The sequence below is a fragment of the Cyprinus carpio genome, chromosome A24 (genome assembly GCF_018340385.1).
Source record: "Cyprinus carpio isolate SPL01 chromosome A24, ASM1834038v1, whole genome shotgun sequence".
NCBI lineage: Eukaryota > Metazoa > Chordata > Actinopteri > Cypriniformes > Cyprinidae > Cyprinus > Cyprinus carpio.
The window spans coordinates 7,146,477-7,170,177 of NC_056595.1; the positions used below are offsets into that span (position 1 = coordinate 7,146,477).

At 37.3% G+C, this 23,701-nt stretch overlaps 1 protein-coding gene across 1 annotated transcript; it reads right to left on the reverse strand.

Moving 5' to 3' along the window:
- Window positions 1–14,282: 14,282 nt before the first annotated feature.
- On the reverse strand, window positions 14,283–22,027 carry actr3b (actin related protein 3B). The gene is given in 9 exon segments (XM_042714129.1): window positions 14,283–14,822; window positions 19,270–19,362; window positions 19,453–19,550; window positions 19,553–19,625; window positions 20,102–20,159; window positions 20,161–20,243; window positions 20,404–20,511; window positions 21,481–21,576; window positions 21,946–22,027. Coding segments are annotated over 9 exon segments (867 nt in total). The 5' UTR covers window positions 22,018–22,027; the 3' UTR covers window positions 14,283–14,636.
- Window positions 22,028–23,701: the final 1,674 nt, after the last annotated feature.

The window sequence follows — 23,701 nt, forward strand, 5'->3', positions numbered from 1 at the left end:
TGCAATGAGAAGATATGTTATGCTGCTGAGTAGGGATGCACCAATACCAATACTGGTACCGGTATCGGGCCCGATACTGAGCTCTTGTAGTCGTACTCGTACTCGTACTCGTTAAAATGCCCCAATACCAAATGCCAATACCACACAGCATGTGATAAGTGCCATATTCAGACAAAGATAAAACCGACAACAGAAAAACAGACAGCAGAATGGAGTTATTAGAAATTAAGGAAGTCTACTAAGTATATGTATGCAATGAATATAATGTTAAACATTCTGATAAAGCACACTAAGTGAATTGAGCATGTGTATGCAATGAATATAATGTTAAACATTTTGATAAAGCACACTAAGTGAATTGAGCATGCAGTTCGGTCAGATATGTCAAAAACAAGTAAGTAAAACAATGCACAAGTAACTTAATGGTGGGGAGGGAGAGAGATAGAAAGAGAGACAATGCACAAGTAACTTAATGGGAGAGAGAGAGATAGAGAGAGGGAGAGAGAGAGAGAGAGATCACCCACACTTCTGTTGTGTGATCTTTGACGTTCACTCACTTTGCACACGCATCATTTGGATTAAAGCTAAATCTTAAAAATAAGAGCATTTATAGGGGCATTCACTATAAACATAATTTATTTTCAATCTTAAGCATACACGACTTTCTGGCGAAAGTGAATCTAGCAGCCTGTGTGAAATGCACTAGACTGTTACTGCTTGTCCCTCTCATTCTGCACCAGTACAAATACATGCACACGTTGTGCATGTTTTGCTAGCTTGAGTGGTTCTGCATTATATGACTGGCTTTGAAATATAAATCGCAGCACGTTTCAGATAAAAAAAACTAGCAGGTGCAGGACCCTATAGTTCATGTATGTAAGTGAGGATAGCAAAATAAAGTAAACTGTGACAAATCATATCCAAAAATTCTTCATACAGTGGACTACCAGTAAAACAGATACAAATTTGGGCTTTAAATGCCACTGTTGAAAAAAAAAAAATTCATTTTAATTGAAGGTTTGCATGAACCTAGATGACAGCATGCCCAGGAGACTACAGGCTGTCATTGAGGCTAAGGGTGACCCTACTAAGTATCGATTGTTGTGTAAATACTGTCATACTAACAGCTGTATGAATATTTTTTGGTTGATTGTAATCCATTACATACATTTCTACCAAAGTTAGCTAACATTATCAAGCTGAATTTGTTCTGACACAGTTTAAACGTACAGTATGGAATTTTTGGCCACCAGGGGTCACTCAATCAAAATAATAACAAAAGACGTACTTTGATGACGTCGGGAAAGAGCGTGGGCTCATGGGAGTTGTTGTTACTGTCAATGACAACCAGCCATGTAGCATCTCCAGCAGAAAACATGTTCACTGATGAGGTAATACATAATACAGAGTAAACGAGTGAACCAGCAATACGATGTTCATTGGAACACGCGCTCTGTCGCTCCCCACATTCCTCACTCATTCTAACTTAGTATTTTGACTATCACGTCTTTTCGAACTGAGAGATATATGAATTATGAGACCCCTATCAAATCAATATTCCATCTAGCTAGTAGTAATATATGTTAAAACACGGTCGCCTTTCATTAATAATTATAATTACGTTTATACTATGATATCGAACAAGATAGTGAACTGCATTTGAAGCTACTTTATCCAGCTAGATATAGAACAAATGTGGATTTACATTATACTACACATGAGAGCTAGTCCGTCTGCGTTTTACACAAGACATCATCGTTTCACAAAATATATGGATAGATTTAGTTAGCTGAATGGATGCATACCTGTTTATTAGAATGCAAGTGAGTTCGGCATCTCTTTGTAGATTCAGCTTGTCACGAAGCTCTCTCCATCTTGGAAATGCAACTCCAATATTTACCTTTGTCTTGTTTCTTCTCTTGTCCCAAAAACCTTCTCGGGTCATTTATTTCACCCGTTTGTTTGCGCTTCACAGAACGTGCAGGCAAAGCATAATCATGATCCATAACTAACGTAAGTGATTGATTGAGGTATAAATACTAATATAAACAATATAGATATAAAATATAATAATCTCGATCAAGGCTAGCTACTACTTTTTCTTCCTTGTCTGTTCTTTGCTTCTGTTGGCTCTGTGTTCACCTTTGTATTTGGCGGTTCCGCCGTGTTCTGCAGGAAGTTAGAGAAACTAGAGAGGTCAAAGGTTATATGACGCCATAGATGGGCGACAAAACGGAAATAAAGAAACGTGCCGTGTCTTCTAATTAAACTATAATTTTCTCCGGATTTGAAAGTTCGTGGAAACTGTCAAGATAATGTAAGTACACAACTAAAAAAAATATATAACATATATATAGTGATTTCTGCTATTTTTAAAGCAGAGAAATTACATATTGTGCCTTTAACTCTGAGTTCTTGTCATACTTTATTACCATCTTCTAAACTATAGAGAATAATATGTGATAATGTGAGAAATGTTAAAGGTGCCTGAATAAATTTAGTTTTGACTGTTTCTATTTATGGTTTTAATTTATCTTTTTGTTTTTATATATATTCTTTTGGTTTCTGTACCCAATATTTTAAAAATTTACAAAAGCAATAAAAATATTGGTATCGGTACTTGGTATCGGCCAGTACCAAAAATAAAAGTATCGGTATCGGGTGAGTACTGGAAAAAGTGGTATCGGTGCATCCCTACTGCTGAGTGAATAACACCAAATGCTACCTTATTGAATTATCAGATCTATATTTAAAAAGGCATGATGTCACTGCTGCATGCATGTGGAGACTACTCAACATGCAGTTTGCTAAGGAAACAAGTGTGTGCTGTGTACAGAGGGCACTGGAGAGAGAGACAGAGATTTAAAGTGAGGTGGACAAACAAGAAATTTATGAAAGTGTTTTCTTCTTCTTTATCTTCTTCTTCTTCTTCTTCTTCTTCTTCTTTTCCAACATCTTTAGTTCTTGCCCCACTCTTTGAAATAATGCTGTGTACCGCCTCCAGCAGAAATCCATTCATCTCCATCATGTTTTCCTCTTTTGTTAAGCCATTCTCTTCCATACAAAACATCCACTGTGATAAAGTACAGCAGTCCAGGTCTGGAAATAAACAAACCAGTGTGTACCTAAAAAAAAAAAAAAAGAAAAAGTGCAGTCTTACCTAGGACTCACTTCTCAATACAGTTTATTCTTTTAAAACATTCATTTTGTTCTCAAAGTTCTGCTTTTATATATAATGCAATATAGCAATATATATATTATGGTATTCATGAGGTTAAACAGTTTGTTTTTAAAAGGTTTTTCATTGTAGAGGGTTTCTTGCAGAAGCTGACATTTTTATCCATAGATTTTTTTAAATAATGAGGATTATTAGTAGTTTTTTGTCATAAAAACAATGTGAAGTTTTGAGTGTATTTTAGCACAAGATATAGAGCAAAAAAGTTTTATGGGATGTTTTATAAAGTATATGGTTGTTTATGGATGTGAATTAGTTAAGTGCTTGCAAAAGAGGTAAGTTGTGATAGTCTCAGCAGGTTGGGTGGAGATTGGCTGCTTGTTCTACCACAGAGGAACAAAGAGAGTGAAGGTTTTGGAGCATATAACATATTGAGGTAAGAGGGTTTATGTCCGGTGGCTGAAGGCCAATGTCAATGCCTCGAATACAGGAAGCCAGTGGACTGAGACCAATAGAGGTACGACATGGGCCTTGTTTGGTTGATTAAAAGACCAGATTATGTCTAATTATGTAGAAAGATTATTTGAAGACTTTTTTTTGCCATTTGCAATAAAGTAGGAAGTAGAGTGCAATTAATGTCTGATACATGCATAAACATACCAATAAAATTTTCATCTCATTTATGCTTCATTAAGTTTTTATGATTTACCAAACCCTTCCCTCTACACATACTCATGTACCTCTAACCACACCAGTCCAAAGCTATTAGATATACAAAGGAAGATGGCTGAGATATGTGAGGTGTGTCAGTGCCAAGGCTGACTTTGATGATAAATGTCTGAGGAACAAGTGTTGGAGGTTGTCTTTAGATTAAATAGGTATCTAAATAACAATGGAGAAAGCACAACGGCCATATTTATGTTGTCCTATTCCCAAGAGCGACCGTATCCGTCCAGTAATGGCTGCTAAATCAAGGCCCATAAATCCATATGATGTGACACGGCCCTGGAAAGGTGATGGCCAGTGTGTGGCCCATGCATTTCATTGACTTACACTTTAATAGGAAAACTCAGGGATCTTAGGGGCCGGAGAAGACAACAGCAATGGCATAAAACCTCAGGGAGTGTGAATACAGAGGAGACACATTATTGAGGGCTGATATCAACCAAAGTCATATTTAAATCATTTATTCCAATTTATTCCATATAAAAGCTTAGTCTGGTCTTTAGCTGAGAAAACTGAGTGACTACTGTATAATGCGAAAGAGGAGAAAGAATGCTGTTCAGTGGGTGTAATTTGCTCAATTCACAATGATACATGTAGTGTAGTAAAGCAATCAGCATGCAACCGACATCCACATAGATGCAGTTAGAGTTTGTCTTTGCTGTTTTGCTTTTATATATCTATTGGCAATTAAATAATACAAGCGTTCTCAACCAAACATTACAAAAGTTAATTGCCTTTTTAGCTAATTTATGGTTCCTAAACATATTCTTGGACTTATTTTTCAGAAACAAATTGTATTTGTTGCTTTCGCCCATACAAAGCATTCAATTTTGTGGTTGTCAAATGAATTATGTTTTGGAAAACTGCAATTTGAGAGCTAGTCATCATCCTGTACTACTCAACCGTCCCTTGTTTAGTATATACATTCTTCAAATCATTTATCTGTAAGACAGGTTGAAAGCTATCTTGGGTCTCCTTTCCAGGAAATGATCATCAATGTACAGTAGATGAGGTAAAAATCCCTGGTGTGTTATTAACCTGTGCGATAGCATTAGCATTTTCATTCAGTAACCAGTTGTAGCAGGAATAGTTTGAAGGAAATATATTCTGCTATTTTTATATTTCCCCCTAGTGGTCTCAGTTAGAACTACAGTGAATAACAGGACCAGTGTCGGGAAAGTGAATTACTTTTTTAGTTAAATTAAGTTTCCTCAATATACTCATGTTTTAGAAACAAATAGGGTTTATTTTATTATTTATGGTTATGCGTTGAATTGTTGGAAAACTGGAATATGAGAGCTAGTAACCGGTTCCGAAATATTTAATCCTTAGTTGCTTAGATATAGCCTTTAAAACATTTCTCCATAATTGGAAAATATCTTTACCTGCTTTTCCACCAAATGTTCATCTATGTAGCCTAGCACATTGTTTCAGCATGCATTAGCATTTCAATTCAGTAACGTGCTTTAAACAGGTGGATGGAGGGGACTGCTGTGCAAAATTCCCTGTACTTGATCAATGCAACATCAAGTAATCATAAGCCTGATTCATAAGCCTGCCATAAACATAACCTCATATCCTTCACTTAATCAGACTGTGGAAAGACATTTCATTTAGAAAGCCTTAAAGTAAAGGTCATCATTAATGTCAGAGAACTGATGTCTTGTTTGTGCATGTGTCTGTCTCTCAGGAGAGGATTACCGGAAAACATTACTAGGTCTAAAGGGCTAAGCAGCAAATACTTATTCAATATTGTAAATTAAATTTCAGCATTGAAAAATGTAGCACAGGAATTGGATTTTTAATACATTGCCATAACACTGAGAAACTCAGGCCTAACTTCAGTCATTTAAATGAAAGTATATTTATGCCTAAACATGCATGAAAATGTCTTGCCTTCAAGAAGAGAAAGAAAAATACAGATAAAAGAGCAATCAATTATAGCGCATAATGAATAGTTAGTACAGAACTCATGAATAAAAAGTGAAAAATAATTTTGCCTTGTGCCATAAACATGGTGATTTGCATATCCTCTTTTTCTGATGCCAGTTAGCCCAATGAGAGTGTCTGAGTTTGGCATCCGTTACAGTCTGTCAGTACAAATGTGTCAGTTGGCAGTGCCCAAGTGGCACGGTCGACACTCCCGCTGCCCTCTGACAATCCTGGCATCCTTCGTCTCAGCTCCCCAGGGCCCAGCTGTGTGTCAGTCGGCCTGTTTTCTGTTGTGTTACCCAAAATTCCATGCCAATATTTCTCAGGCTGTGCGTGCCTGAGATAATCAGCATGTTTCCACTGAATATTTCATTAATGGCTTTAGTAGAGCTCTTTTTTTGCCTCCTGAATACATTTGATTGTGTAATTTGGTACAAAAATATAATTATTCTTTCCCATAAACAAATTAATAATGTACTAATGGACAACAGCAATTTTGTTCAGAGAAAAAGCTTTTACATATCCTCTCACAAGCTTCATTCCTGTTTCAGGTTTAAATGACTAAATGAATAACCTTCTGGCTTCAAAGTCACCACTATAAATCAAAAACCAAAGCCTGTATTGGAACAAAACCAGTAAATGGACTGCATGTCATGTTGGCTAAATTAATTTGTCCTTTACCCACTATACTGTACATCTTTTCTTATTTGTAAGTCGCTCTGGATAAAAGCTGAATGACATGTAAATGACAAACACGTTTGATCCTCAGACTTCATGAGCGGTGCTTTTTGTTTGTTTGTTTTTCAATTTTACATGAAAACCTGTCCACTGAATCCTAAAATGTTGGGAATTTAACTTTTTCTTTTCACTTTTAATTAAGATCCACTGCCATAACCAATTGTATATTTAAAGCTTAGGATGTCTTTTGCCTTTGTCAAAGACTAAAATGAATAAAAACAAAATACTGGGGGAAAGAACATTGAAAGCCCTCTTCTGACCAAACCCAAAGTGGGACATTTTCATTTTGCATTTCAATTTTAGTTTCTTAATCAGTCAATCAAATTAAAAAATAAAACAAAATAATACATATCATGTTCACTTGCTAAATCAATTGTAATTAATAAATGATAGTTATTTAGAATAAAAATAAGAAAATATCATACATCAATGTATTGTTTGTGCTTTGGACATGAATAAAACCAAATTGTGTGGCTTTTTAGATTAGAGCTGTGCTGTTACTTTTTAATTTAATTTTATTATTATTAGTTGTTGTATTTATTTGAGTTTCCGATTAAGATTATGTTCACTCAGTTTAAATCAACCTCTCAAATCAGATCAGATCATTACACTGTAAGAGCAGTAAAACACCACTGAAGCACTAAAGAGCTGTGTGAAATATAACTGTCATCTGTTCAAGCTAACAGCTCATTTACAAAACAGATTAAAGTAGTTGGGACTGTTTAATGATGTTCATGTGAGGTATGTACACATAAAAAGAAAAGTTTTAAAATAATAGTTCACCCAAAATTAAAATATGCTGAATATTTACTCACCCTCAGGCCATCCAAGACGTAGAGGAGTTTGTTTGTGATGTTTTTATTAGCTGTTCTGACTCATTCTGATGGCACCCTCACTGCAAAGGCTCTGTTGGTGAGCAAGTGATGTAATGCTACATTTCTTAAAATCTGTTCTGATAAATAGCAAATTTTATTTCTGGATGAACTATTCTTTGAAAAAAGTGCAAACATAAAAAAGAGGATTACATCTTCCTCTGTGCAGTTGGTGCTCAGGGTAAAGTGTACTTGTGGGGTGTCAACGTGCTAATTAGATACAAGTTAACTCTTGGGACAGGCCTGTTGCTTCAGGCCTTTAAAATAATAATAATTGTATTTATTTTTAGGAAGATAAGAAATATGTCTAAAATGTTCTGGCACAAATGTTACAATTTCTTCTGAATATCCAAATGACTTCCCATGATCTTTGTGGGAAAGTCTGGTTAAAGCTACAGCTAATGAAGTACTAACATACGAACACGCAAATGGAGAGGACAGATACATTTTCTACCCATAGGGCAGGTCAGGCTGCACTCTACCTTATAAGATACTAGTGTGTGCTTTCAAACAGATGAATACATTTTAGAAATAACCATGACGGATAAACATTTGAGGGCAATTCCACCTTGGAAACTTCTTTCTGAAGGTACGCTCACTATGAAGCTAACAATCAATAGGTTTCTATTGATACATTATTTCGAAAGTTCAGTCTTTCTGGCTGTGGTCAGTGATGTCATGCTATCATTAAACAAATGCAGACACACCTTCAGTAAGGTTAGTTCACCAGCTCTTAGTACAGAGATGAGCCTGTGGCAGCTGTAGACAAGTTATCACCCGGAGCCTTATGTCTGATCAAAGTCAGGGGGATCGAGTGAGTATGGTATATAAAGTCAGATGAGCAAAAAGAGAACATATTCCTTGAGATGTCCTTTTAGAAAATCTTAAAAGGCCAAATGATGCACAGACAGGCAACTACTGAACTATGGGAAATCTTGCTTAAAATGCATATTATACTTGCCTATGAAAATTAATATCATAAAAAGAACACTACTATATGATGTTTTATTAACAATGTTCAGGAGGAGCACGATCAGATAATCAATCAGTCTGGCCCAGCTGGAGCTCATCAGCTAATCAAGCACAATACGGGTATATATATACAGCCAACTTACCTCTTTTCCATTACAGTTTTCCAGCATTCGGTTTTGCTCCTTTGGCCGTAATATCACAGACTCAACTTTTTCTGTACAATGACGAGACCCATACTGGGGATTTTTCGTATCCTCCTTCGCAACCGGCCAGACCTAGGCTCACTCCTTTTCCACCAGTCACTGCCGCCAAGCACCAGGCTTCATCGCAGCCGCTGCTCTGCTCGACCAGCCACACACTCTCCACAATGCCGAGGCTTAAGCTCCCCTCCACTGGCGAGACTTCCAACTTCTTCCCTGATATCCTCGTATCATTCGGCCATACCAATATCTCATCCGATCAGAAAGTGGATAGTGTTGAAAGCCTGAAGCAAACGCTGATTTATTCAGACGAACCATTGCGGAGGGTAAATAAAGTGGATCTGTACAATCTATTCATCACCCCGCAAATTAGCCAAGTCTGCCAATAGATCGAGCAAAGGTCCCAAACTAGCCTCGCTATTCACCACCATCGTCCAGCACAAGACCCGGCTCTCCTCGAGCTCTGGCCTCAAATGAGCCTGCGCCGTGCCCCAGTTCTCACCGCAGCAAAACCTCACTCGCTTCCCGCTTCAGCTTTACTTTTCACCGTGGCTCTTCCAGCCAAGTGCAGCATGTAGCCAGGCCTCCAGCTCTTGTAAACCAGGCTTAACAGCCACTAGCGCGAGGCTGCCTCCACTAGCGGCACACGCCGTGTTGCAAATCAAGTTTTTACGTAAAGATGCTAAAGGTAGGTTGTTTGTTGCTAAAAGTTTTTTAAACGATATGGTAACATTATGGATGTTGATGTCATTTTTGTAAAACTGCGTAGAACACACAATGAAATTACTCACATTCTCTGTATAAATTTTCACTAGCATTTTACCTGTATTTTAAATCACACATTGTACTCAGATCAGATGAAAAAGACTGTTGTTTTTAAGTCGACTTTTGTGATGAAAGTCAAGTCGAAGTCGACTAGTCGCTGATGACGTCATTAATGAACAAATAAGTCTGGAGCTGTGACAAACCTGTTGTGCACAGTTATGGCATATGACACAGCGCTGCCCACATGGCTATTGCTCCTATAATAGCTCATTTTAATCAGTTCTTTTGCCTTTGGGTCGTTTTATTTCTCACAGCTTTCTGCTCGTTCTAAATCAGTTATAGATAAAGTAGCACAGTAAAGATTACATTTATATGAATGCATTAGTGAGACCAATTGCATGTGTGAATTAATTCTACATTGCAGCGTCCCTCTAGTAGTAGTGACACTGTGGGATTTAGTTAAGAAATGCTTGAACTTTTCAGATTCTAAGCTATTTTGAGAAATCACAGAACAGTGTTGACAGTACATGTCCACGCTGAATGATTCTGTGCGTGGGCAACGTACAAGCTACTGTCTGTAACCTATGTATGTGCGTTTCAGTGCAGCAGCGCATTAGATTAGAACAGCGATTAACTTACCTGTACAATGAGCTGTTTAGATTGTGCGTCTCCTGTTCAATTTCAAGCATCCAGTAATATAATCACACATGTCTTGTGGAGCTTTCAGAGTATACGTTTATTTGTCATTTTAACTGTTGGAAACGAAGTGTAAATGTGGAAGTCCTTCAAAGATTTATTCTCTTGTCGTGCCCTCTATAGGACCAGCGACTAGTCGAAGTCAAGCTTAATGCGTCTAATGGACTAGTCCATTAGTCTGTGCAATCCCTAGTGCAAATGTAACCCCTCTCTCCTGGGTTCTCACCGCCACACCTCGTCCTTGCTCCGAGTGGGCCTCAAACCCATGTCTCCGGCATGGGAGGCGGACGCATTAACAAGGAGGCTAAATGACTGCAGCTACTAGCGTCAGTCGCTAGTGCATCTGTTGAGATCAGGGGAGTGAGGTTTACCTGCACACACCTACTCTCTGGCCTCCGTTACACAAACTAACAACTAAGGCGTATCATAAAGAAACTATTAAAAAACATTATTGAACAAGTGTAACTAGCAACCTAATTTGCATGCATTGTGCATACTGCTAGGCTCCTTTCTCCAAGTGTCTACCAGCTGATGTGCGACTTGGCTGGCTAGCTGTTTCAATAGCGGAAAAGCATGTCTTTTTGTCATTTTATCACTTATCAAAGTTTTCACTTCTAACCTCTCTTTCTTTTCAGTGGTCTCCAGGTCCCGTAACACACGCTAACGTGAGGCTGCTTCTGCTAGCTTCAGCATTTTCCCCCAAATATCACAAGCCAATGTGGCCTACAGCTACAGCCCCTGAAACAAGCGCAAAGCTGCTTACGCTCGCAACACATGCCCTCACATCTCAGTCTTTTCCTCCTGTTACTTCTAATCCTTTTCCTTTTCAGCAGCTTCCAGCTCCCATGAGGCTGCCTCTGCTAGCTGTGCAGGCTGCACAGGCTCTTCAGGATGTCAAAAAAACACCCCCTCCCTGTGGCCTACAGCAGCTGAAGGAAGCGTGAGGCTGTCTCCGCTTGCAACTCAGGCCCAAACAACTCAGGCTTTTCCTTCCATTTCTAATGACCACTAGCCTCCAGCATCCATAGCAGACACTAGCCCAGAGGCTGATTTAAATGTCAGGCTGCCTCTGCTGACAATTGCAGCCCATGCTCTTCTTCCTCATAGCTCCCTAATTCATTTAAAATTATGTTGTCTTCCAGATTAAGTTCCGGCTCCCCTCGAACTTCAAGATGCAGCAGCCCGTCAGCAAGTTTAGGCCGCGCTAAGGAGTCGGCTGCTCCTCATACTGCATTGCCTCACTCCTCTTCTCAACCAATCACGGTGGCACTTTCAGCTACAGTGCCGCACGCAATGTCGCCCCACTGGCGTGGCTCCCTAAACTCCTATCCTTCCCACTCCCTTTCTTCTACCTCTGGCGGCAGATGTTAACATGAGGCTGCCTCCGCTAGCCACTCAAGCTCAGCCACCTTACTCTTCTCCTTCCTCTACTCCTTTTCCCCATCAATGGCCAGCAGCCCCCGCTGCAGACATCCAAGCAGTGCATCATCAGCCAGCAATGCAAGCTTACTGGCCTCCTCCCTCATTTCCTTCTACCTCTTCCTTCGTGCTTCCCTAAGCACCAGAGGCTAATCCATGCATGGGGCTGCCTCTGCAAAGGTTACGGCCCCTCCTTATCTTCCTTCCATCCCTTCTCTCCAATCTGAAACCCAGTACACTTCATTCACAGCAGTCCGACTACCTACCCCACCGAATGCTGCAGCTCAGGTACCACCCACTGTGCCTAATGCCATCAAGTCTCAGATTCTCGCAGAAATTCAGAAGCACTGGCTCTGGAGGCAGACTCATTGCCAACCCAAGTACCTCAATATTCGCTACTCGTATTCCCATAACACATTCCTTAAAACCTTTCAACGCATCACTCAGTTCGATCCTCTGAGCAGTTTCACTCAGAACCACCAATCTCAACTAACTGCTTGGAGATGCTTCAAATCTTTCCACCTCTCATACAACCTTCCATTTCATGATTTCTCCCTCCTCATGATCACATCTTTCGTTTCTACCTTAACACCTGGAGGCAGAACGAGAGAAGAAGAATAAGAAAGAATGGAGAGGAAAGAAGGAGAAAAAAAGCCCTCCATGCCCAGTCCAAAGGTTATCTAAGCGGCATCCAATTATTCACTTAATGTACGGCGACCCCCAATTCTCAAACATCTCTTTTTATCAAAGGAATTCAGCGCTCTCATCCTCCAAGCCCAGACACTAGACAACCAATAACCTTAGACATTGTTTCTAAATGCATCCACATTCTCCGCACAGGGTACCACTCATTTCATACCGCTTGTACACTCGATGCAATGTTCATACTGCCTTTTTTGGTTTCCTGAGATGCCCTGAATTCACTATAACTTCCAAATTCAACCCCAAATTCCATCCAACCGTCTCCGACCTTTCCGTGCTCGACAATGAAACCATTTCCTATTTTATCAAACAAAGCAAATCAGATCAGGAAAAAAGAGATCACTACGTCTATATTTTCAACCTCCCGTCACCAATCCAACCATATCAGGCCCCTTTTTTCATACCTCTAATTTAGAAGCTCTCAGTCTACATCCCCTCTCGAACCCCTTTTGTCGATGCTCGTAACCACCCCATCACACATTTTTGGTTTCATAAACATCTAAAACTCACCCTCGTCCAAGCAGGTATACCCACAGAAAGATTTTCCAGCCACTCCTTCCAAATCGGGGCAGCAATGACAGCAGCTCAAAAAGGCCTCTCACAGCGACAGATCCAAAATCTCGGTCGATGGTCATCGGACGCCTTCAAGTGCCCCGCTTAATTTGATACTGCCGCTGCAGTGCCCCGCTCATATGATACTGCCGCCACAGTGCCCTGCTCATCTGATACTGCCATCGCAGTGCCCTGCTTTGTGATGTGACACCCTTTGCGCGCACACCACTTTTTTTCACAGCACGCATATTTTTGGGGGGCTACTCACAAGTTTCTGTCTGGCTGCTGTCTCATACCATTAGTTTCTTTTGGGGAGTTCTCTGGGTTCGGGCTCTATCCTGAGCTCGGAGCCCTCCCTTCAGACGGCACGTCAAATATGCTACTAATTGCTCTACCATATTATATGTTAGTGCAAACTCGTGAATCACTAATTTTAATCATTATTAAAGCAACACTCTAAAAAAATTGGGTTTTTCAGTGTTCTTTACACATATTAATAGTTTTATTTAGAACCAATTATTCTGAAGGGTCGTTTTATTCTAAATAATTATGTTAAAAGTTTAGGGACCATTATTTCACACCCTTTTTTTTTTTTTTTAATCTGTCAAAGAATCCTTTCAAATCCACCTCATTATTGATTTCCTTGAGTGTAATTTACATTTTTTTGGGTGAAATATTTTCTTTAATAGAGCACCTGGCCAAACTGTAGGTTTATCAGAGCAACCAAATGAGTTGCAAAGGATGGAAGACTGAAATATGGATAAACGAATTAGAGAGACAAAGAGAAAAATAAAGGGAACTTTTAGAGAGAGGAACAGATTTCTTCTTGGCAAACATGGTTGCCAAGATATCACACTACAGTAGTGCTTCTTACTGCTATGTGTTGAAATAACATGCATTCAGTAAATGGTGTGCATATGAGGCAAAAAAATAAAGTAAATTTTCTTTTGGACAAAAATAATTTTAAAGTATATTCCCTCCAGTAAGAATAATTCATAGTCATGTTAACTGACTGCCCCCAAATCCATTTTTATGGATTAATACAAATATAAACTAATTCTGAAATAATCCATCATATAATATAGAAAAGTCTATCTACATTCTACTTTTCAAGGCTGATACAAAACAAGCTCAGGCATCTACATGGATACAGATCACCTTTACAGCAAGAGTGTCCAATCCTGCTCCTGAAGGGCCAATGGCCCGCAGAGTTTAGCTCCAACTAGCCCAAAAACACCTGCCTAGAAATTTACAGGCTTTACACATTTACATAGTTCACAATTTGAGGGGACAGCCAGCCATGTCCAAAACCATAGTCGATCAAATGATTATCTTTCATGCAATGTAAACTGAGAAGTTTTTCAATATAGCTAATGACCATGTCTATTATGAAGCCATATGATTGATGTGACTGAAGAATAGAACAAAATTGAATTTAAATTAATTAAAAAATAAAAATAAAATTGTGCTTAACAGCCACCAGTCCCTGCATGCTTTTATTGTATGAAAAAGAGCAGCTTGGACATTCTGCTTAATTTTTCCTTTTATCATATGGGTCGGAAATAACATGATGACAGATTTTTCATTTTTAGTTGAAAATCCTAATCCTTTAAATTGTGAACAGAACAAAAAAACTGCAATGTGTTGCAAAGTAAACAGTCCCCACTTGATGGCTTCACCTGACCAGCCTGCAGTCAATGTGCAATTCTTGAATTCCTCTTTTATGCTGCATTTGGAATATTGAACATTCAGCGCTTGCTATCAAAGTACAAGCCTCAAGTCTCCAATCCACTTAATACCCTTGTGCCTGGCTTTGACATTTTCACTGATAAACAAAAAGCTTTGTTCTTTCTATTCTAAGCTTGTCAAAGCCTGAAATATTCCTTTTCAAAGAGGAGTGGCAATCAAAGTGTAGTACAGGAAGGTGATAAATTGATTGAACTGATATCTAGGCTTATGGCAGAGTGCAAGACCAGCATAGGACATGATGCCAAAGACTGGGTTGTGGCGACAGATTCTGGGTCCATATTCCTCGTATTCCTTCTTAGAGTGGCAGACTTGGAGGAACTCAGGCTATAATAAAAGAAAATGTACAAATATATTAATAATAATTTTTTTGACATAATTAAATATATTAGCTTTACCGCAGAAGCCAACATCGATCCACCAAACCACTTGGCATATCGCTGCATGTGATGAGATATCCTGCACCTACATGGGCTTGGGCTAAAAGGAGAATCAGATGTACAAAAAAGAAGCAAAACAAAAAAGACAGTAAACCTACCGAAATGCGAAGTGTATTAATGCTTATAGTATGTTATGTCAACTCCCAACTAATTCCAATACACACAACAATACACACAAATATTAGTTAATTTAATCATTTTTTAAATAATGTGATGGAAGGACCATGGATCAGTCTTCCATCACCACCACTGTATTTTATTGTGTTTTTCCTGTTATTATGTATTGTTGGTTTTAATAATATTTATTTAAAGTTCACATTTTATTTCCATGTTTTAGCAGAGTGGCCGTGGCCTTTTAACCTGAAGGGGAGTACTTATTTTATCTATTAATGGAAATGTTTATGTGCAAATCTATGATTTGTCTTATCTGTCCAGTTTTTTTTAATGGAACTATACTATATATATATATAATATATATATATATATATTATATATATATATATTGTTCTTAAGTCATTTATTGAATAGAATGCATAAGGCCAGAGTTAGTTTTTATGAAAACAGTGCATTCCAATTATTGATGCACAAAAAATGTGTGTGCATACAAGGCCACTGTCTCTAGTATGTATGAGAGCTAGTGGACAGGTTGTGTTTTGAGATCAAATAAAAAAGGTTATTAATAGGATTTTATGGAGGGGAGTTAGGACTGTGCAGTTTTTGTTTTTATTAATAACCTTTGATCAGGGTTTCTGTGGGTCTTGAAAAGGTCTTAAAATGCCCTGATTCACCCTTCCACAAATTAAGGTCTTAAAAAGCTTTTAAATCAGAGCAGAAAGTTTTAAATTCATGGCATTAAAGTCATGGCATTAAATGTTGCATGAATAACTAAAAATTAATATCTTACTCTGTTTTTTGTATCTAAACATTTCATCTAAACATCCTTAAATTAAGATAGATTTACTTGATATTCAAAACAAAAATAAACAACGTGTTTTCCCTTTTAATTAAGTTGATTTTTCTGAGCCTATTGGCAGATATTTGTTCTTGTTTTAATGACTCCTTAGATATTTTTATTTTGAGAACATATTGACGTACTGCGTTCCCTTCCATTTTTATTTACCCTTAAATTTCTTTACTTGGTCTAAAAAGGTCTTTAAAAAGTCTTGCATTGACCTTTAAAAAACCCTGCAGAAACCCTGTTTGTTTTAATTATGCTCTTGACACTGATTTTATTTGCACATTTTCCACATCTGTTTTTAATAAACCGCTATCATGTCCTTGTTCCATCCGAGTGGGATTCTCCCTTCGACCACTCGGATGCTTATAAGAATAACAGTGGAATATTTTTTTACAGTTTCAGAAAACTAAACGAATATGTCTCTCACCTCATCTGGCATCTTATTTGTTTGTTGAGTGATTTTGTTTTTGTGTTTTGTTGTGTGATGTTTTTATATATGTGTGTGATGCTGTAGTTTTTGGGGAGTATTTTTGAGAATTTTTTGAAGGGGTCTGTGTTGTTTTTTGTGTGTGAGCGTGAGGTGAGAAATTCTGAGATAGTAATGAGATCAGACCTTTATTCTGCCACCGCTGAGCTCCTCACTCCCGCTGAAGCCTGCGGTCTAAGTCCCGAAACATATTGGAGCCAACTGACTGGACTATGTTCTAATGCACACACCAACACACACACACACAATTCTGAAATATATGCCTTTTCATTATGTTCACCCAAAAGAACCATCTCTGAAATGAAAATAAACATCCCCGGGGAAAATGCAATACAGAAACAAGAAATACATTTAAAATTTGTCCACTTATTAAATAAATCTTCCAGTCTGCAGAATGTTTTAATAAGAAATTAAATCAGAATATTGCATTTTTCACTTACACTTCTGCAATAAACTAGTTACATTTTCGGTTAAGGCCAGCAGAGTTGCATGCTAGAAATAAATGACCATGGGCTGACTGAGGTCAGCGTATAACAGGATATCTGCAGGAGGAGTGTGTTTCATTACAGGGCTGAGGGATCAATCCTTACCTAACGAACTTGAGGAGATTTATCCTGCTTCTTGGATGGGAAATACCCGTTTCATCTAGAAAATTAAAGGTTGGCTTTTTCCATCTTTACTGATGATGAGTTTAAAGAGTGGATCTATTCCCTCTATTCTTTGGCAATATCAAGGCATTTAAGTTTCTTTACTATTTAATGCTGTTCAAAGGTGGAATAAATACACTGACGCTGCAATTTCAACTGCATAATTTTATACTAGCAGTTGAGGTGGGTCAGAGAAGGCCTAATTTAGTGTTGCTTTCATGCAGCGAATTTTGAGCAGGCACAAAGCAACCTTTACTCAGCTGTGCCTTAATACATTTTGTTTAAATTTTGTAAGGTCCTTTGCATGACCATCTATGTTTAAAGATGTGAGAAACAATCTTTCTAGGGACATATGAATGTCTTTTTCCCCCTCATGTATAATGAAAGCTCTGTGACAGTATGCAGTTTTTACAGTTCACAAATTTCACTTGTTGATATCTGCACAATCAATCCATGTACGCAATTCTACGCCAAGTACAAACCTATTTCCTATCCTTATGAAAGAGAACCGAGCCAATTAGAGTATATGAAAGTTGTGTGTCGTTGCACCAACACATTCTACAGGCAAACCCTAGGTCTTTCTCCTCCAAAGACCTCTTCACTTTTCTCCACCTAATCAATCCTTGATGAATACATTCACTGTTTTTAATCACTGAATGTCAGGCTTCAGAAGTAAAATGGCTTGAGAACAAAGTTTCATGTTTTATTTCTATAGCCATCCAAGACAATAAATACAACTGAAAACCTCCCCCTTGCCCGTGCTGGGAGAAATAAAGGTATTAAGGTTTGAACACATTATAAGAGTTGTTATTGTGTGTGTGCCAATGTAATTTTGAAGGTCGTGACATACAGCCAAGTATGGTAACCCATACTCGGAATTGGTGCTCTGCATTTAACCCATCCAAGTGCACACACACAGCAGTGAACACACACCCGGAGCAGTGGGCAGCTATATATCCAGTACCTGGGGAGCAACTGGGGGTTCAGTGTCAGGGAGATAAACACTTGTTTGCAGCAAAAAAATAGCACTTTCTATGTAAAATATGTCAATAAGCACCAATTCCAATTCCTTCAGTATAGTACACAGTGAAGCTTTCTTGATAGGAATCATTTCAGTGCACTGAATTTTTCAAGATACTATTTATTCAGTCAGGCTGTGAGTTGTGAGATATAGAAATGGATACTGAGGTTATTTTGTTCATCCCATTTGAAGGGATCAGTTAAATCTCTCTATTCTAGACAGTGGAAAGTAATTGTGAACTCAGTGGATAAACACTGACCCCTGCTGGACAAATAAAAGAACTGAGCCCATTCAATTTTGCTCTCAACAGTGAAGTCTGAACATTGTATTGTACAGGGCAGTGCTAACAAACTTACTGAAAACCCAGAAGTTGTGCTGATATATAGCTATAGGATAAAGCAATGTGATTTCTCTTAATGTAATGCAAATTTACCATGATACGAGTATAAATGCTCACTGGAGTTTAACACTCCTTTTCACTTAAGTTGAATAATCCTGAACAATCAAATAAAAATAAAGGGGTAAATTTACAATCCCCTCATCTTACATTACATAATGGTAATAGGAAATTATAGTTGTCTAAATCCACTGTATCTATTTTGGTATTAAAGGGATAGTTCATCCTTTACTCACCCTCATGTCATTCCAAAACTGTATTACATTCTTTCTTCTGTGGAACATAAAGAAGATACTTGAGAAATGTCATGTGGTCACCAAAATCAAAGTCAAACCAATGGTCACCAATATTCTGCTAAATAACTTCTTTTTTGTTCTGCACAAGAAAGAAACGCACAGATAACCTCATTTGAGCAAAGGATAGTGTTTCATAAACATTTCATGTTTGCACTTTGCTAGAATTATTTGCACTGTCAACTTATTAGAACCTGTAGAAATGTTGCTATAAGTACTACATTTTCTGTATCCTAAGTTAATTTAAAGCTGGACCCTCTTACTCACTTCTACATCCTTTGGGAAGCCTGAAGAACTTTGTCTTCATTCAACTTTTGGTCAACTGACTGAACGTAAACTTTGACTCCTGGTTAACACTCAAGATATCATTTATTAAAGCTGTGTTCATTTATGAAGATTATCAGGATGAACAAAATGTGTATGAATCATACACTTTTGTTGGTTTAAGGGCTTCTTGGTTTTTTTTTGTGTGAGGGAGGGTTGGCTTGGCTTGCAAATACATGTAATTGTCATATTGTTATTGATTTGGACCTTGTAAAGTGGTCTTCTGACATCGATAGGGCTGTTCTGAATGACTTCATCCACTACATCTGAGATGGGCTGCATGAAGTCTGGGTTGGCAAACTACAGAGTGAAAAGACCTTTTACTACAGAGTTTCCAAAGGTCATTCTGGGTATACATGTTGAATAATTCAGAGAGTGTGGTCTTTTTACCTCAGGGTGAAAAAATATCTCTGGTCCCAGAAAACGCTCATATCCAACATCTATTTGAAAATCATTTTTGCTGAAAGCATTGATTCCCTTGCATTTTATATCCATTTGCCAGGGTCCGCGTCATATTTGCTGAATTCCTTCACTATGTCTGGACATATGTAGCAATACCTTTCCTGAAAAAAATTAATAAATAAAAAATGCAATGATTAATGTAGGTAGTGTGGTATGTGAGTTGGATTTGCATATGAAGCATGCAGCAAGCATGACACTCTTGAGTTTCTTTTTAATCTAAAGGCTCATAGAACAACCTAGAGTATATAGAAAAAAACAAAAAATGGATGGCTAAGTTAGGGATAATGCACAGTCTTTTGGCTATTATAAAACACATCCAGATATGATAATCAGAACCTGAACACTGACTATACATTATCCCAGTTAGCCAACACATAATAAACACTGACATCAAATATTTATTTGAGTTGAAATTATTTCATCTTGCATGTATAGATTAGCAGAAAAAAAATAGATAGCTTTGAAATATGTTTACTCTACATTTTTTACAAAAAAGGATTTGATTACTCAATGTCACAATCCACCAATCAGAATGAAGCATTCCAGAGAAAGGAATATCATCTCTGCTGATGCTCACTTTAACAGCTTTTGCAGTCTCCAGTGACTGTTCTGGAGGAATGCCGATCTCTCTCTCTTAGCAGCTGTTGAATGATGTGAGTGATGTCTCTGCCTGCTATAGGGATGTGCTTTATACAGCTGCCAATCACATAACCTTCTGCCTGGCAAATAAAAAAGAAACAGACATCAACCATCTAAACTGTTGAGGAAAGCTCTAGCAACATTTATTTACAGATCTCACTTAATCTAATTCAATAAAAAGTGTGCGTTTTTGACTCATAAGTCTACTTTTTGAGGGCAGTGTATGCAAATGTTGTTTACCACTGGTATGGCATGAGTAACCCCATCACCACTATCAATCACGATTCCTGTTAGAGTTCGTTCTCCAACCTGTCTTGAAGTCCATGATGCGGCCAATGCCAAAATAGCCTGAAAAATGGCCACACGGGTAAATAAGTTGTTTTTTCCAACATATATCATGCAGAATGCAGGAATGTGTCTAGTGAATGATTTCCTAAGTTTACCTTGGGTAGATAAAGCATCGCAATTCAAAAAAAAATCAAAATATAAAAATATATAATATGAGAAATTGAAGAAATTTAAAATCTGATGAATTATGAACCCCTCTTGTGCTAAAAAAAAAAAAAAGTATAATTTGACCCAAATTAATGTATATTAATGTTCAAAATTAGCACAAAATAAAATTGTTTCCTTAAAGGTTTTTTTTTTTTTTTTTTTTTTACTTATTTAGATACTCAAGTATCTTATCGCTAAACGGGTAGCACTATTTGCATTTGGTGTAAATAGACTTTCCTGTTTTTTGTCTGCTCTCAAGGGTTTCTTACACTTATTTTCCATGTTGCAACAGACTGGAAATTGGAATCCTAGAAACTAACAACCAAAACCTTATTGACTTTTTGATGTGAAACTCAAATAGATTAAGAAACAGCAAATTCTCCCAGGTTGATTCAGAAGACGAGTCTTCAATTTCAAGTAAACCTCAAGTCTTAAATTTCATAGGTACTCATGTATTTCATATTTTAGTCTTTGACAAGCCACAGTAAACGTTTTCTTTATTTTCGTTTTCAATTTGACCCCATAACAATCCATGTAACAAATTTTACAGCCTTTTCAAAAGCATCTATATGTCAAAACTTTGCATGTACTGTACATTCATGAATACCCTAGAAATTAGAAAAAGTCAAGACCTTTCAAAAATAATTAAATTGTTTAATCCGTTTTTCAATGGAGTGTTGGTCAAATTTACCAGCAGCCCATTAAATTTGATTTAAATGTAAATTATTTGGCAGGCTAATATATTATATATTATTGTTCTTTCAAACACAGTTTTCTTTGTTTATGTCATCTGAGTTGACATATTTAAACATAAAAGTTTACCTGAACAGCAATATATAGTCCTGGGACGTTGAACGTTTCAAACATGATCTCAGCTAAGTATTCCCAGTTCTCTGGGGTATTTAGAGGAGGTTCTGTCTGAGGAGAAAATATTGCACTGCAACATCAGAATAAACAGACATAAAAGGTCTGCAGAATAAATGAAATGTGGTCTTTTGTAATGTAAAATATCAGGTGCATCTAAAGGAGCAGCGAGACAAAGGCACACATACAGAAGACACACTGGAAACACCCTGTTTGTGACATGAAAACACCGGTGAACTCTGGTATAGACAAAGCAGCATAATCTGTCATTATGCAAACAATAAATATTTGAATGGTAGCTTCAAATATGTATGGGCTTCCTCTGTTTCTCAGTGGGAATAGGTTTCACAAATCACTTTAAATTACTGTGCCAAACACTCCATAATCTCATCTTTAAGGTCTTAGAATGTACAGTTGACATACCATCAAGAAGTTGTGGTCCTCTGGTTCAGCTCTGAGATATTTAAATATGACCTGCTTCATGAACTTCTCCATGAGGTTTCTATATTATGGTCATGTTTGTTGGTGCCATGTATGATGTTGTTAAATGAATTTTTTATATGTATTTTTTTATTTCTATGTTGTTTGTTAATGTTGTCTGCTCTGCCCGACCAAACACACTTTTCAATAGGTAATCTCAAAGAAAAAGAACTTATGAAACATGATCATATGCAACAGTTATGAAATATGATGCCATCAGGCATATTAAAATGCATATTTTGGTAAGTGTGAGGCATATACTCTTCATATACACACATTTTAAGTGTTCTTTTTCCAATGTTCTTTTGGCCTTTTGATCTGTGTTCTCCAAAAACAAACTTCATGTTTTTGAAACAGGTTCTCTTGCACAATCTCCATTGAGTTTACATCATCTATTCTTCTTTATGATGTAAAAAAGATGGTCTGTCCCTGATGATCAAAGGCAACCCAACAGTATGATGCTATCACCCCTTGTGAAAAAGAAGTGTGCTTATAGTACTGGAAGTGTGCTTGTTGTTTACTTAAAGTTCTCTTGTTGTTGTTATTAAATTATATTGATATTGTTGGAAATTTTAGTGAAATTAAGGGGAGTTTAATTTAATTTATGTGTAGTGTACTTTCATTAAGTACACTATTAAAGGTTTACATTAAAGTGAATTTTAAATCATGTTTGATTAACATACTACAGCACATGGAAAGTTTTATTCTTTTATTGTTTTACTTTTAATTTTTTTTTAATTCATGTTCGATTGAAGCTGCTTTTAAACAATCTGTATTGTGTATATAGCACTATATAAATAAAGTTGACGTTTTCACAAGGGACCGTCAAACTCTGCTGCTGGTATGTTTCTAATACTCAACAATGATTTTAAAAAGCTCTATCACTAAATCTCTCCTCACACTGCAAGCTGAGCAATGGTTTCTTTTGTGCCTATCTTCCATACAGCTCAATATCATGTCAAGCCCTTGATATGGTTGACCCGGTGCCCCTTCACTCTGTTCTCAGTTATTGAACCCTGTAACTCCTTCAGAGTGATCCTTCAAGTCTCCTTGTTCAAGCTGGGGTTTAAAAGACAGCCTTTTCTAGGCAGCGTCTGAGTAGTTGTAGCTTTACACTTCATTATAACTGAACCACTGCTGCCCCATGACATTTCCAAACACTTTTGTACATTTCATGAAATCGTTGGACAAGTACAGTTTTTTTTTTCTTCTTGTACTGATGTACAGAATTTCCAGTTTTAACAGGACGTTTGGCATAAATATTGACATGATCGTCCCATTTACTACTTGCTAAGAAGTTTCTAATTTTATACTCAAAAACTGAATATAATCTGTACACCTAAAGGAGTACACTAGCATTTTCATATATCTGGGCCTAAGCCTTAACAAATATGCTTCCAGAGGTATAGACTGTACAGTGCCTATAAGCTTCAAATAACAGACTGGTAGGATTGATCAAAACTGATCACTATGGTTACACAATTGGTCTTATCGACAGCTCCATCTCCAAAGAAGAAATCAAGGTCATCCACCCCTTTCATGAGACAATAACTCTTCTTTTGATTTCGATCTCTGGCTGTGTCTTTTTATTTCATTGCATTAAATGAAATGACTACAATAAGATGATTTTTTTATTGTTGTTATTTTAATACGCAAAGCACATTCATATAAAATATGCTCAACATACATCTGAATATTT